At 46.8% G+C, this 16,397-nt stretch overlaps 1 protein-coding gene across 2 annotated transcripts in view; it reads right to left on the bottom strand.

Annotated features, from left to right (window-relative positions):
- Positions 1 to 20: 20 nt before the first annotated feature.
- GDPD5 (glycerophosphodiester phosphodiesterase domain containing 5) overlaps positions 21 to 16,397 on the bottom strand; it is a 148,438-nt gene continuing 132,061 nt past the window's right edge. Inside the window, exons 12-17 of one of the 2 annotated variants that reach the window (XM_026843471.1) lie at positions 16,218 to 16,375; positions 14,052 to 14,199; positions 10,433 to 10,515; positions 7,471 to 7,485; positions 3,686 to 3,798; positions 21 to 2,333 (exon numbers count right to left, since the gene is read on the bottom strand). In XM_026843471.1, the coding sequence (XP_026699272.1) occupies positions 2,218 to 2,333; positions 3,686 to 3,798; positions 7,471 to 7,485; positions 10,433 to 10,515; positions 14,052 to 14,199; positions 16,218 to 16,375 (633 nt within the window). In that variant the 3' untranslated portion in view covers positions 21 to 2,217. The remainder of the gene's footprint in view (positions 2,334 to 3,685; positions 3,799 to 7,470; positions 7,486 to 10,432; positions 10,516 to 14,051; positions 14,200 to 16,217; positions 16,376 to 16,397) is intronic. The other variant, XM_026843479.1, reaches the window with a different exon arrangement.

Below are 16,397 nucleotides of genomic sequence, written 5' to 3'. Positions count from 1 at the left end.
AAAAAAAAAAAAAACAAAAAAACAACAAACCAAACACACCATGTTTCACGGACTTGAGAGTACCATACAGAAGGACAGTATTTGGGGAAGGTAAGAGGCAGCATGGACCAGGGTCTTACTCCACTTACATTCATAAGAACCCAGGGTAGATGCAAACAGATTTACAGTCTTGGTTTGCACTGCTTAGGAGGTGCTTATTAAAGCATGACAATCCATATTTTTATTATTAATAGGGGTCTTTTTCTTTTACGCAAATGAAGTCGGCCACTTTCGCCAAAGATTTTTACACCCCAAGTCCAAGACTTTGGGATTTCAAAACGTTACTGGAGTACAAATAGAGCAGGTCAGTGCTGCCAAAACAAGAACAAACTGCTTGAGGCTGTTTTTATTGTGGCTTGTTTCTGGCCTTTCCGTCCTGCTTTGTGTGTTGATGTGATGCACATCAGCATCCCCCAGACCTCCTCCTCTGCAAGGTGACTTCTCCCAGCTGCTCATGGGTGCTGCAACCCAGCTTGGCCAAAGACTCTTTTTTTATACAGCCTCAGCTCCCCTTCCCTCCAGGGGAAAGCTCTTTGTGATGGTCCCCATTGTTTTCAAGGCCGTGCACACCAAGCTTCAAAGGAAGCTCACGCTCAGTGGGATTTCTCACGTTGCGTCGACCAAGATCCAAGAAGGAAGGAAGCAACCCAACACCAGAAGGCCACAGGGACTGAGCCAAGACCCATTCACAGCTCCAGCAGCCTTCTGGCTGGCTTCAGCTGCCTTGGGAACCGGCTCCGTGTGAACAGCAAAGTGATCCAAAAACAGGCTCCTCTCTACACGGCCCTGAAGGTCAAGAGCAGAGAGTTGAGACTGGCCTTGGGCTGGCTGTGAGCCGTTTCAGGGAGGGGATAAAATGCAACTGTCATCTACTTGGTTTCTGAGCTTTTTTTTTTTTTTGTTCTTTTAACCTCTGGTCTAGGATTTTGGTTTAAAGCCTTTTGCATTGGAAACACGCTGATGAGAGCTCCTGCCTTCATGAGCCTGTCAGCATCTGCTGCAAGACCATCACTCCTTTGGAGGATGTGAACATGCAGCTTTTAAAGATCCTGCTTTTAAAGCAAGGAGAAAAAGGTCTCCTTGCGGGAATAAATAACATTCCGGGGCTGCTTCACTTTTCCAAACTATTTACAACTCCTTCACCCATGGGCTTCTGCTTGGCCCACAGAGGGGTGGAAGTTCACAGTGCACCACCACCTCCTCTTCCTACACGGGTGCAAGGACAGAGAAGCAAGAAGCAACTTCAAATGCCACTTGGAGTGGCAGGCACTTTAACCAGATGCGAGCAGTGATGGTGCCAAAGGCATTGCTTTTTGCAAACCATCCAGGCTCCTGAGAGGGCCCAACTCAGGGAGAAGATAGAAAGAAAGGGGGAAAAAAAAATAAAATCAAACATCAAACCATTGCTGCCAACAGAGGCTAATCTACAGCCAACATTCAGAATTTGCCTTCAAGACTGCAGCAGAACATTTCAAGGCCATTTCCCTGCGGGCATCCAGGCTTTGGGGAAGGAGGACGGAACGGGGAGAAGGTGCCCAAGTGACTGAGCCCGTGCAATCCCTTCCCTGGCTCTGAACTTCAGCAGGGAAGAGCAGTGCTAATCCCCTCTCCTAGGAAAGCTTCTCTCCTCCAAACAGCCTCCTGGTGCATTAGAACTAAAACTTCATTGCCCAGGAAAGGGGGAAAAAAGGGGAAACAAAACAACAAATAACCCATAACAAAAACGACACTTCACGAGAACATCACAACATTCAGCTACACAGTCTCTGCACCAAGGGAAGGAGTGGAGCAGGGAAAAGGGGAGAAAGGGGGACACATGTGTTTTTTTCCCAGAACCCCCCAAGGGGACTCAGGCTGTCACATCAAGATTCAAATAACTTCAGCCATAAGGTCGAGGATTTAATGAACACGGTATTTCCACTCATGCCCTGGAAAAAATTACACTCAAAAAAAAAAAGAGACAAAAAAATAATCAGATTTTCTACATATTTACAAAAATTAAGCCCCCCCAACCTCACAACCAGGGAGGTGGAGCAGCTAGTGATGGGGTAGGGGAAGGGGTCTCTGCCTGACCAGCAGTTCCTCAAAGCTTCCCATCCCGCAGCAAGCGGAGAGCCCGGCTCTCGCCGCCGGAGCGGGCGCGGGGGACGCCGTGCGCCAGGGTCAGAGCCCAGCCCCTCAGTTCATCCGCAGCTTGGAGTCCCGGTGATCTGTGGGGGTGACCATCTCGTTGGCGTAGCTGTTCTCAGAGCAGGGAGACAGCTCGTCCATGGTCTCCACGCTGTTGTTGATCTCTGGGGAGGGGAGAGAAAGCAGGGACATTGTCACAGGGGTGTAAATCCCAGGGGCTCCCCCATGGATGGGGAAACTGAGGCACTGAGCAGCTGTGCCTTTCCACCACGTGGGATCCATCTGATCCTACAGGGATTTCACCCTGGGTTTAGTTACACTGCACCCATTTAAAACCAGTTCCAGACAGGATCTGCCTCCCAATAGGAGCTCTAAATTTCAGACCCTGATAATTGTGCCAGCATCAGAGGCAAGACTGGACCACACACACACACACACACACACACACACATCATGTTATGTCAGAGGCTGAATTAGTCACTTGTGGGAACTGAACTTAAATCTCTACCCAAATGGCCATTCTGGAAAAGGGCAGACTGCTACAGTCACTGGTTTCCCTGGGAAAAACACTCAACTGCCAATGTTTTAATCGTAAACACCCGCCCTAAGCAAGAACATTCGTTTCAGAAGCACAAAACTAATACATATCCCCTACCTCTAAGGATATTTTTTTACATCTGGGACATTTTATTTCTAAAAGACACCGAGGAGGCTTAATTCTGCTGTGACCAAATCCTTTGCCTCTCTGCGTTTCCAGCATTTATGCCTGATTTTCACCATCTCTAGAGGGCAGAATCAGGCCTGCATTTCACACATTAAGCTCTCTGAGGCAAGAGTTGTCTTTTTGCTGTGTGTGCTCAGTACAAGAAACCCCAATTCTCGCTGGAGGACTCTAGCCCCTAAATACAAGGAAAGAAAACCCATAACAAAGCTCAAGGGGAGATTATGATCACTTCCTTCAAATGTGAGCTTCATGCACCGACTTCAACCTTTTAAAGCTGAATGTTTCCCTCTTTGTACACATTTCTGGGATCTTTCTTAGAGGTGGGGTGAGATGGACACATTGCCAGCATGTTCCAACACAAATAAATGCTGGGAGGAGCACAAGGATACCAGGAATTCCTCAACATATAGTGCCACTGAATTCCAGGTCTACCCCAAATTAAGTTGTGGTGATCTAAGCCATTATTTTAATGGGTTTTGTAGCTTTTGACACACTGTTGACAATTGAGAGCGGAGATGATGTGGGGCAGTATGACAGAGCTGCATGGCATAACTTGGGAAATTAAATGCAGGATTTCTGTGAAAATTAGTGCTCAGACCTGCACCCCTTTGGGATGGATGTGCCATGCCCATATCCCACAAGTGGTTCAGTGCAGCAGGGTCAGCCCAGTCACCCTGTCCCACCAGCAGATGACAACACCTGTATCAAGATCACCACCACCAGCAGAGAGCAGGGTGACAGCTGAGGAGACAGATGGAGCAGAGGCCTCTGACCACCCAGGCCCATCCATACCCGAGAAGATCAGCTTCTCCTTCATGATCTTGACATCCCGGCTGGACTGGCGGACAGCAGCGCTGAGCATGATCTGCTCTGGGTTGTAGGTCCTGATGCTCCCTAGGCGCCACCTGCAAGACAAGAGGGGGATATCAGGGGCTCGTCTCCCCAAGAAGCATCCTCAATGCAAGTGACCACCAACAATGGGGAGGCCAACCTGTCCCAGAGACCCTCATGCCTTTGCTCCCTTGCACCTACCTACGCAACCCCGCACGGTAGGAGGACGTTCAGAGATGAGCATGTTATCTCAGAGGGGTACAGACATACAAGCAGGTCATCTTTAACCACCTTGAACATCCTAAATTCCACTAATTTCACCAAGGATTGTAGAGGCCCCGAACCCCTCTCTCTCACATCACAGCTGCCCAAGGAGGTCAGGCTATTTTGACTTTTTGGGTTGGAAAGAGGGAACAAAACAAGAGACCAAGCCAAGAAACGATAACCTTTTCCTTACCAAGTGACATGCTCACACTTGTGGGAGAATAGAGCTCAAAATACAATTTAAGGTGTCAAACCTGAGACACAGCAGACACCAACATGAGCTGCTCTGCAGCAGGTAGCTGTCACAGACAGTGCCCTTAAACAGAATTTCTCCCAGTGCACTTCCCTCCCCAGATGCCAGGTCTTTACTTAAATGTTTCTACACAAACACTCCACTTTATAAGCCTTGACGAAACGGTGCTTACCGCAAGTTTCCATCACATGAACATGATGGGAACTGGCTCAACTTAAAATTAGCCAGACTTTTATTACTGAATGTTCATTAATAAAATTATTGGTGTTAGTAATAACCAATCGCAGCAAGTTCAAAGGGGATTTTGCTTTTAAAGCTGTTTTTCAGCCTGAGAGCACCGCAGTAGCAGACCCTCAGCTGCAGAGCTGCTGGCATTAGGGGTGAAAGGTGAGCAGTTGCCACAGGAGGGAAAAAAAAGGGCTTGGTGGCTCAGACAAAGCAGCTGTACCCAAGATCCCACTGCAGAGGGATGCCGTTTAGGCCAGGCTTTCATAGCCCACACCCATCCAACGCATCCTACCTACTGACCACAAAGGAAAGCTTTTGTAAATCCCATTCTCCCCATCAAAGGATGTTATAGAGGCTATTGGAAGGGAAAGAGCAGGGATTCGGGGTGTTTATGGAGTTTCTGATCTTCTGGCACCATCTAGTGGTTTACACACAGAAGAAAAGTACTTTTTTTTTTTTTTTTTTTTTTTTTTTTTTTTTTTTTTTTTTTTTTTTTTTTTGAAGGTGACAACTGTCTTCTCTTAAATTACTAACCCCCCTCCCCAACCTCGGGGAGCAGAGGATTTGAGTAGCCCCACACATCTCCAGCCTGGGTCCACAGTATCAGCCTGACAAAGCAACAACCACAAAAGAGGTTTTGTAATTTTTCCAGGAAAATCTAGCTGGTGCCGATCTCATGGGGGTACCCTTCCCAAATCCCCGTGGCTGACACCGTGCCATCAGGCTCTGACTGGATACAGGTGAAAGCTGTGCTCTGCTACAGAGAGAAGAGGGGGTGGGATGGCAACACAACACAACTCACAGACCCATGGACAAGCAACATGAAGGAAGAACAAGGAGGCAAAGACATTAAAGTATTAAAAAAAAAAATGTATTCTTTTATCATCATCTCAGATGAGCCACTTTGACTTGGAAGACCAGCATTTTTACCCTTAGTGTCCCATGCAGGCAGATCCCACCAAGGTCAATGTGGTTGCAAGTTCATAGTCTCACAGGGTACGACCCTCCTTAAACTATCATCAGGACCAAAATACATTGCTACAAGTCTTTTCTTTGCCCACACCACCAGGATTTTCAGGATCAGGCTGGGCTGCATGGCCAAAAGGCACAGTGATCTCTTACCCATAGGTCCTAGGTGTCCCATGGAGGCCATGGGCTGTTTTGAGGCATAGACAGCCCAGCCTCAAAGGGGTGCAGGGACCAAGGGCTTTTCTCTTCCTGCCAAGAGGAACAAGCCCTGCACTCTGTTCTCCACCTCCCACAGTGGTTGTGCTCAGACCCCAGGCAATTAAATATGCATGAGTGGCTGATGACTCCTCTCACAGGGGTGCATTGCTCTGATTGAACAAGCTAGGAGGGTCACCCCATTTTCCAGGGGTACTTTGAAACACTCTCTTAGAAGAGCCACCAGCACATTTAACCACGATGCAACTCCAATCTACACCATATGAAATACTCTCTGCTGTGCTCAATAGCCTTTGGGTCTCCAGAAAGCTTGTTTAATAGAAAATAGCACCTCTCCTACCCCCTTGGACTCTGTTGTGATCGACCACGTTTAGGACAGCAGCGTGCAAAAAGGCCAGATAGACAGCAGGTAGGTCTTGTTCTGGGAGGCTGGCGTCAAAGCAGACCAGACGGACACAGGGTGGGAACAGACTAAAAAATACTGGGACAACAACACAGAGACAGCATACACCGTGTTAGGGCCACAACTGGGACCCTTGGTTTGGAGGGGAGATGCTAAATGACAGGGAAAGGGGATAGGAGAGGGGAAAATTGGGGGGAAAACGGGGTTGATTGGTACCGAGGTGATAAGATGGAGAGAGCAAAGAGCCAAGCCAGCTGCAACCAGAGTCCCCATCCTGCGACTGCTCTTGCCTAAAGCCTGCCCAACTCCTCCATGCCTGTCTCCTCCTTATCCATGAGCCAAGGAGCAAGGGGGAGGCACAAAGGGGAAAACACCCAACCTCCCTGCACCCACAGAAGGGCTCAGCCTGGCCCTGTTTGGGGGAGATGCCACAAGGACGTAACACCGCAAGTCCAAGGTACCTCGTGAAGCAGGTGATACTTGGAGGTGGCCAACCCCGACCCCCAAGGCAGTGGGTGGGCAGAGAGAAAGGGGCAGATAAGCACAGATAAGGAGTAGCCAAGTCCTTGGAAATACAACCCCATGGCACAGAGCAGAAGGAATGGACAAGGTAACACGTGAAGAGTTTGGTCCGGGTGCGGCGAAGGCTTTACTGCAGAAAAGCGACAGCGCTTCCCTCCGAGGGGGAAGAGAACGACTGGTGAGAAAACAGCCAGTACAAGGAGAAACCTGGGTTTACAACTGATGGCACTTCAAATCCAGCATCCCAGGCTCATTCTCTTCCTGGGTGCAATGATATTTATTTTCACATTGCATTTCCCATTTCACAAGGGTGTAACTGGGAAAAGACTCCTGAAGGATCCAAAGCTCCAAGTGCAGCAATGGGTGAGCCAAACCTTTCCAGCTATTGGCCTTATTAATTAATTCCCAGGCCTAGAGAAGTGCTACTTTGTATAATTGAACAGGTTATATTATTTTCTTTAGCACTGAACAGTTTAGAAGAGGCTGGTCTCAAAAACATCTGCTAAATGCAGGAAGGAAGGGGATATTTTGCATGGGATTATTTCCATGGAAAAAGGATTACATCCACTGGGAATTTCCCAATTATAACACACTGCAGGACCTCCAGGCTGTTTTAAAAAGCAACAATTTGGATCATTGTAACAAAAGGTCAGATTGCCTTCAAAACATCCACGGGCTTCAGCATCAGGCTCCTGTGGTGCTCATGGCTATGGACTGTCCGATGTTCAGACCCTTATGGTCCCCCCCCCTCTGAAGCCAGATGTTTGAAATATCATAAAAAACTAGGTCCTGCTCTGTCCATCTGCAGTGAAGCCATAGCAGAGAGGGAGAAAGAAAGAGAGAAAGGAAGGTTGAATGAAAGAGAAAGGAGGAGGAAAGCACCAGAATTACCTGATCATGTGATAGCTGTGAGATGCCAGAATGCAGCAGAGAGAGAAAGAGGAGGAACATGCACAACAGTCAGAGCAGTAAGAAAATAAACAAGGCAAAGAGGCAAAAAAAGATCGGTTAGAAGTCATCACAGTTGGTATTTCCCCTCTGGAGAGGCTGCCACGATCCTGTCACCAGGGCTGAAGCAGAACAGCAGGAGCAAACCCTACCTGTGGCTACGGAGGAGAGACAAGCCATGCGTAGGAGAGAGGACGAGCACATCGAAGCGGTGGCTCTGTTCCCACCCACCTCCTCCTCCTTGCATGAAGGAAGCAGCTCTGTTTTGCCCCCAAAAGGACTTTAAACACAAAAAATAACCACCAAAAAAAAAACCAACCCACAACACTGAAGGCCAAATGCCAAGCCCCATTTCCTGGAGCTGAATCACATCAGCAGGTAGTAGTTAGGCAATTCTGCTCCGATTTGGTTTTGATATATCCTCCAATTTTTTCATGTGGTGGAGAAACTGGAACGGCAGGGAAACGGGTGCCTTCTGCACGAGACTCTTGGAAGAGCAAGCCCTTTGCTGCAGAAAGTCTAACTTCTAGCACTAGAGTTTCTACTTCTCCCTTCCACTGACTTGGGGTTGAGTTGTGCCAAGGGAGACATCCAAAAGACAACATTTCACGGAACCATTCCGGTTGGAAAAGACCCTTGTGATCATCGAGCCCAACCCTCAGCCCAACTCTACAAAGTTCTTCCCTACAGCACATCCCCCAGCATCTCATTCAAACGAGCCTTAAACCCCCCCAGGGATGGGGACTCCCCCCCCTCCCTGGGCAGCCTGTTCCACACTCTGACCACTCTTGCTGGGAAACATTTTTTCCTCATGTCCAGTCTGACCCTCCCCTGTTGGAGTTTAAAGCCGTTCCCTCTTGTTCTGTCAATAATTACCTGTGGCCCTGCCACAATAGACGCCACATGGCCAGACCTCTCTGAGCAACTGCCTTTCTACGTCAGGTCCAGAGGCTGGGCAGGGAGCTCGGTGCTCCAGGATGATGGACCCTGGGGAAAGCTGGTGGCAGTTCCCAGCTCTTCTCACCTGTATCACACACTGAGGGTGGAAGAGAAATCCTGCAATAACGCTTTCCTTCCTTACCCTGCTTCCTCTTGCCCCACTCTATCAAACCTCTTCCAAACTGGAAGTGTTTCAATCTGTGCCGAGAAGAGAAGTCCAGCTGTTTCCAAGTCCAGGTAGCTGCAACTTCCTCTCTCCAAGCATGCCTCATTTCTCTGGGACCCATAGTTCCCGTTCAGCAGGTTTAATCAGCTTAATTTCTTCAGCTGTGGTCTCCTGGGTCTGATTCAAGAAAGCCTTCCAAATCTGCAGTCTTCTGCACCATCTCCCAAAGTCAACTATCTCATGAACTTGGCCTTCAGATTATGCTCTTTAGAGAGGTCAGTCCTTGCCTCCAGATTCCTCCCATGCATTTCTGTATCTGACAGAGAAATACAGGGTCTAAAGAGCAGCGACATCTCTTATTAAACCAACTGACAAATTTGAGGGAGTAAAAAAAGCTCCCAGATAACACAGCCACAACTCCTTTCTGGGAGAAAGGTTTAATATGCCACAATTCAGATCACAAGACTGCTTAGGAAAAAAACTTAATCTCCTCTCGGTCAGTGCTTTCATTAACTGTTGGGAAAACTAATAAGGGAGGAGAGTTTTGAATCTGCTGCTCATTCCATTACTCCATGCTGGAACTGGGATCCTGCTGGACACAGGTTTACCAGTGTGGGACTGTGCAAGTCATGACACAATTATAAACACGTGGCCTGAAGTCAAATCTATAGCACGTGATAGCAGGAGCAATAGCCTACTGTGACATGGCAAAAATACCTGGACAATTACACACCCAAATCATGCAAGCTGATGATCTGGGACAACACAACAGCAAAATCACTAGTTCACGAGACTGAAGCAAATTAAATCGCTGCTCCTAGCACAAAGGCATTTTAGGTATCAAGAAGGAAAGCACAGGTCCCTTGATGTCTCTAGGACAGTTGCTGTGCATGTCAAAGCAGCTGAGATTATAGAGTCAGGGGAAGAGGAGATGCAATTTCAGGAGGAGATATTTTCCCAGGAGAGGGTTGCTGCTGCTTCCTGGAGGGAGCACGCAGCTCTGAGCTCACGCTTCTTCCCCAGAGAGGGTAATTACACTGTCAGCACTGACAGCCAAAATGACTCCCAGGAGAAAAGACATCACCAGGAAGACACCGTGGTTTCCTCCAGTATAATCAAGAGGTGGGTAGCTTGGCCAGCTCTACCATTAGGAAGTTGATTTACCTCCTCCTGATTAATCAGTGTCTTAATTTGCTCTGCCCCTAGGTTTTATGCTCCACATCTGTGTTCAGGGACCCTGGCTAACAAGAGAGGCTTCTGCAGTGCCCTCATCAAATCCTTGCTCCCCCTTTTCTTCGGAAAATGGGGAGATTTGTGCATCAAGCTAAGCAACTGATCTGATTCGCTACATCATAATATTCTTATTTCTTCATCCAAACAGGCACAAACTGATTTAAGACAACTATAACGTGTTCTTTTTGAAGACTATAATGGTGGAATCTCTAAATGTCTCCTCTTCTTCCTTTAAAGTACTTTAATCTCTTTCTGAATGTCCATTTCCTTAAAGCATTTACAGTTTCTCTCCCACACGCATTTACGAACAGAGTCAAAGCATCTATCGCTCCTATTTTGAGATATCTCATTCTTTAAAAGTAGTGACCACATCCAATCCAATGTCTCATCTCAGGAGTGGAATTATCATCTGCAGTCTTCGTAGGGATTTTTTAATAAAAAATTTCCCTGCTGTTGCAATCCAAGTGCCTGGGGAGCACGGTGCTCCTCTCCCAACTCCACCCCACGCTCTGAACAAAAACACACGCTACAAATACACGAGAGTCAAGCTGTAACAATGCTACTTACTTCTGGAATATAAAAACTCCTACAATTATGATAAATGAAATGAGATCAGACGTGATCCAGATTAGGTGGTACTCGTCTGGAGGCTGGAAGACAAAAAACAGAAGCGGACTTTAAACCTTCTGGTTTGTACAATCATAGACAGACCACACATTGCTAAGTTACCATCAGGGCAGAAAAAAAAAGAAAAAAAGCACAGAGCTGTAGGGGTTGCATAAAAATCACAACTTTTATGACACTTCTAATGCTAGCCTGTCACCCCAAAATGACATTATCAGGAAAAACTGCAAACAGGAACAATTTTAAACTCTCCCTCCTTTCGTGCGCTGACGTTTACTCAAAGCTCTGTGGGCTGAAAGTTTCCCGTCTCAGCTGTACCTCAAAGCGAGAGGAGGATGATGTTTGGAAATCCAAGTCTGTGGGAAAACACAGAAATATATCCACATTGCACAGGAGACACGCAGGGTCCAATTCCGAGTGCTAATGTTAGCTGTTCTGCACAGTCCCTGTGTTATATATTTCTTGATTTCTGTCCTTTAAGGCACCGGTAGCTCTGGCTCCTTTTGTCAGTTTGGCTGTGGTCATCGCACCAGGTGAATCCGTCGAGCCCCAGCCCACCCATAGAGTCGAGCCCCAGCCCACCCATAGGCTGAACCCAGCACAGAAGCACACTACTTCACATTGATTTTTGTGCAGCCCAGGGAAGAGCAGCACTAGTAAAGACAAGAAAGTAAAGTGATGATAATAACAATAATCAACTCCTGATGATGCTCAGAAGGCACCTACCAAGGACAGCCATGTGATGCTAACGAGTTTCTCCTATCACAAACCTGGACTAGTCTCACCTAGGAAAAGGTGTCGATTTCATACCACACTGATCCATCACAACCACCAGCACCATCGTTGATGCACACAAATAATATTTCATTAGAGAAATCGAACACACAATGCATAAAGATGAGTTCACACAATGGTAGCACGACACGGATAAAACCAGTTGGGAGCCCTCAACTCTGCTACCTCTTGTCTCCCAGCAGAGAACAACTTGTTCTTCTGTTCAGTGCCTCTTTTTCTGTCTCAATTTATCTTGTGAAAGTGCACCACAGAATTAGGAGGGCAATGCTTTACTTAGCCAATGCTTCTGATGAAGGTTTAAACCTTGTATTTTCCAGCTTCGTTGCAGAAGGGTGACATTAAATGTTACATTTCCTGCATCTATTAAGACAGACACAAGATTGATGTTTCACATTTTCTTGGCAGGAGAGTGCCATCATAACTATTCTGAATGAAAACTCAAGAGTCTTCCAAGTTCGAACAAAGTTCACACACTTAAATTTAAAATTTATGCAACTGTTGGTATTTCACAACTGAAGAATCCAAATAACAAGTTTTCCTGTGGGGCAAAACTTGTATTTCCTACAATATACCCCAAGCAACAGGTAGACACAGATTTCTGAGCAAACTCTAGCATCTGATTACAGTTATTACTTTTTTTTTTTAAAAAAAAAAAAAAAAGTCCTGAAAAAGCTCAAAGCTACAAGTTTTTGGTACCAAATGAAGGTTTTTAAATGACAAAAAAAGGTGATCAAAGGGTGAAATGACAAAAAAAGGTGATCAAAGGGGAAAAAAATGATTTTTTTTTTTCCCCAAGACATCCACCCCACGCACATGGTTATTAGGAGTGCCCAGTGAGCAGGTGTGTCCTCAGCCCTGCAGAGAGTCAGCAAATATCTATTGCAGAGACAACTTGTTGTCCTGCTCCATCTGCACCAAGACTTGCTCAGGAATTTGCTGTATTTCACCTGCAATTCCTCTTTTTTAGACAGTCTTGTTTCAGTGTGATTAGTTTAGGGGTTTTTTTTTAATAAAATTTACTCAGTATAAGTCCTACTCTTGAAATCCTCAGATTTGCAGCCCACCAAACCCTTCACCAGTTCAGTGCAACTGGGCAGAGAGCAACACAAACCCTGGCTCTGAGGGAGACTCCCAAAAATGCAGAGAGGAGCCCCACGCTGGGCTCCTGCTTTAAAGACATCAAGTTAGGGGCTGAACCCCAGCTCAAGCTTTTCAAAGCCCTCCTCTATGCTGCGTCTGATGACCTCTCTTCTTACCAGCAGCTTTTTAAGAGTAGAGTGGAGACTGTCACTTTTCTTCTTCCACCCCCTCCCCTTTATTTAACTGAAACACAAACCTATTTTTTCAATTACAAATGGCCCCTGGGTGAGTGAAGCAGAACAGATTTGTGCTGTTCAGCTGGTGATAAAGCCCAGTGAAACCCCCAAAGGCACTGGGCAGCCAGAGCCTGGCTCCCAACCCATTCCCCATGTGGTAGAGGGGGCTCAGGTGGCAAAACTGTCGAGATTACATCACGCAGGCACTTCGATATGCAGAAAAACAAGGGATCTTTATGTTGTCAGTGATGTAAGAGCGTGCGCTCGCCGCAGAGGGCTGAGTTGGAAATCCAGCAGGTGGGAGAGGAAGGCTCCAGGTATCAGCAAAGAAGCTTTTGGAGCTAAAGCTGCCAGTGACGTGCACACAACTCCTGCCAGCTGTAGTGGAGGACAGATGTTTGCAGCAGCGCATTTCAAACAAGGATAATCTCTTCTGCCAACAGATTCAGTCTTTATAAAACCATTTCCAATTCTCCAGCTTCATCACACACCAGTATGAATTTGTGTAGTCAGATAGAAGCAGGAAGTTAAGCCAACGCTAAGGACATGGTGCATAGGTCTTCATCCACCTAGGCAGTAGTCTTGAGGTCCCACCTCCAAGCTAAAGATGCTGGTAACTCATTAACATTAAATTCTCCTCATGCTCATCTCATTCTCCCCTTTCCCAAGAGATCTGCAAGAGTAGCAGGTAAAACAGCTGTCTTCCATCTTACCCTCAACAGGATTTGTCATCAGAAAACAGCCCCTCCACCACACGCACTTACACCACTGCAGCTGAGCTCTTATTCTGGACATACTTTGATACAGCTGTTTCATAGTTTTCCTTCCAGTCCAACATGAATATTTATGTTTGGTTCAGAGACCTAAAGTGCTAGAGGAGTTTTCAGAGAATTTACTGGCTACATGTAGGGTAAGGGGGCTACCTTTGGTCTCTGGTTGTTCCTTGCCCAGCAGTGGGGTAGTCAAGAGACAAAACTTGCCCTCATTTGTTATTAAAACTATATTAAAATTAGGCAAAAAGCTAGTTTTGCAGCTTGGCCAAAACAGAGAAGCCAGTTTTGCTGGTTCACCTGTGTACCTGCTTCTCCTGGAACTCAACAGCTGCTCAGCAGGTCTGGAAAGGTTTTTTTTTTTCCATTGGAGAAAAATAGAAAAATCATATGGGTTAAATGGGGCATGCAACACAATGCCCACGGCTCCCAAATCCCATATGGGGAGAGATGAGACTGTCTGAAGGAAGAGACTGTGAAAGAGGAGCATTGATCTGTTGCCACCTCAGGCACACAGAGGGAGAAAAACCTCAGGCTCAATAGCACATTGAACCCAACCAAACCTTTCTGGAGAAAGCCACCAGACATATGGCTGCTGTGGTCAAGAGGCACCTCTACACCCCTCCAACTGCAACCCCTCCCTGCCAGGGTTCACAGCACCTTTCCGGGCATCGTGCTTACCATTAGCCAGATGGGAAAAGGCACCTTGCGAAGGACGTGGGAGCTGTCGGAGGTGACCGACTGGACGCCAGCACACCACAGGATGGAGTATAGCCAGGGCTCGTTCACAGTGTAGAGATTCACACTCAGGTTTGCCATGGCGTAGTCCCTGCCAAGAGACAGAGAGAGAGATGTGAATCCCCCAGCAAACATCTGACCCCTAACTCCAAGAGGAGAGCTCTTGCCATCAGCCACCACTGTAATCAAAGCTAGATCTATTCGAACTGCATAAAATAGTTTGGTTTGGGGTTTTTTTGTTTTTGGTTTGTTTTTTTTTTTTTTAAACAGGGCACAGTCACTTTCTAAGGAACCCAAGGGCATTGCAATCAAATGGTTTGAACTTTAAAACTTTCTCTGCCTCTTCGAAGCTGTCCAACCCAGGCCACATCCCATCGCAGATATTTCCTCACAAATGATGGGCACATCATGTTTTTCTAAGCACCACCTCATCGTGCTGATGCAAACTTAACATCTGGCTCAGATGCCTGTAACACTTCATAGGTAATTTACTTAATTAGAAACTGATAAGACTGCATTTCCAACAGCAGTTCCTACAACTCCCATGCCCTTCTTTTGGGGACAGTCGCAGAGTTACAGCTTCCAGCCTCCTGAGGTCATTTTCCAAGAAGCTAAAACTACAAGCTAGGGTACAGGAGCTGTCAGCAACAAACCAAGCACTGAGAGTGGACTCCCTGTACCCATCCAATTTGCATAAATTGCTGTTTCCTTATCTACAAAGCAGAACCATCACTAATCTCCCTCACACTGGCAAGCACAGAGATTAATCCTTGCAATTCCATATCAGCAAAGCACTTTGAGGTGGTAGGTCACCGTACAAGACGTGGACATCTCAAAGCTCACAACACGATCAAGCTGCTCCAAAGGCAAAGGGATTCGCAAGGGCAGAAGGTGGTTGGAGCAACGCTGCATCCAGATGCTGATTTTTGAGGGGACTGAGGAAACTCTGTCATAGCAGGGAAAGCCCTGTTCTGGCTTGTGCTGCAGGACTGCAGTAACACTTGACTAGGGACCACAAGGCCTTCAGAGTTCAAGAAATAGGTGGGAGGTCTGATTTTGGAGACAGCTGAGGTGGGATTGATTAGAGATTGGGGCTGAAGAGCTGGGGTAGATGAGAGAGTTGGCATATGGTCCACTCCATAAGATAGCTCAAATAGGTATGGGAAAACCAGGCAGGAATTTTCCAGCAGGTAAAGCACAGGCTTGGTTTAAAGGGCAAGCAGTTAGACTGATTGCTGGCAGCCATGGAGAGACACCACTAGATTACATGAAATAAGAGCACATTCTCAAACAGCTGCAGGGTTCAGCTCTTCCCAACTCCCAGGCCAAATGAACAGCAAGACAAATGCTTTGAAGATACTTTTCTTCTACAAACCCTTTTCAAGTATTTCTTTAGGAAAAAAATTCAAACTTTAAAAAAAAAATAAATAGAAGAGCTCTACTAGAGACATTCCACCCTTTCTGAGAAGGGGGCAAAACTGAGAGCTAACACCGCACGGTTCAAATACAAGCTCAAGTAGAAGGAGAGGAACCCCATGCTGTGCCAATCTCACTTAAGAGGAGACCTGACCAGTCTAAATAGCTGTCAAAGGACAGTAATAAGACAGGTAAATTCTCTCTGCAAATATAAATTTCTGGAAGTACATCCAGACTTTGGACTAATCAAAATTCCGTGGTAGCAACTCTGGAGCAGAGGAACAGAAGCAAAGGGCAGCTGCTAATGAGGATGAAACAATACCTGGAGGTACTTGGTGTGAAAAACCTTCACTTTTTCCCAGAGCTGACAGCGTAATGAGAATCAGACAATTCATATATTTGTATTTCAAAAAGGATCATCATATACTGAGTTAGCATGTAGAGTTATCAGTCAGCTGCGCACTCCTGGGAACAGCCCGGATTCCAGGTGATGGGTAGGAACAAGTTTGCACAGCTCAAGCTTTCAAGAGCAAGTCCATCTGTACAGGTACCTCTGTGCAGGTAAGATGGCCTGGGACAATCGGAAAAGATGCTGCTAGGCCAGGGATGAACACAGGGCACAAGCACGCACAGAGCTGTGAACACCACCGTGGAGCACACCGACCATCACACAAGTGTCCAAAGGGACCCTACCTGACATCCTCATTTGTGACCTTGGTGTAACGTAGGTTGAGCTTCACAATGCCCTTCTCCCTCAAGTGCTCTGCGTCCATCTTGAGGCCAGAAGTCTGTTGGAAACCTGGTGCAATCTGTTTGACCAGCTGCCTCTCCGTGTCCGGCAGCCACATCACCTGTGGAAGGAGGGAGACAGAG

Source organism: Athene cunicularia (genome assembly GCF_003259725.1).
Source record: "Athene cunicularia isolate RWA chromosome 1 unlocalized genomic scaffold, athCun1 chr1_part1, whole genome shotgun sequence".
In the NCBI taxonomy this organism is placed as follows: domain Eukaryota; kingdom Metazoa; phylum Chordata; class Aves; order Strigiformes; family Strigidae; genus Athene; species Athene cunicularia.
This window is presented reverse-complemented; position numbering and strand designations above follow the sequence as displayed.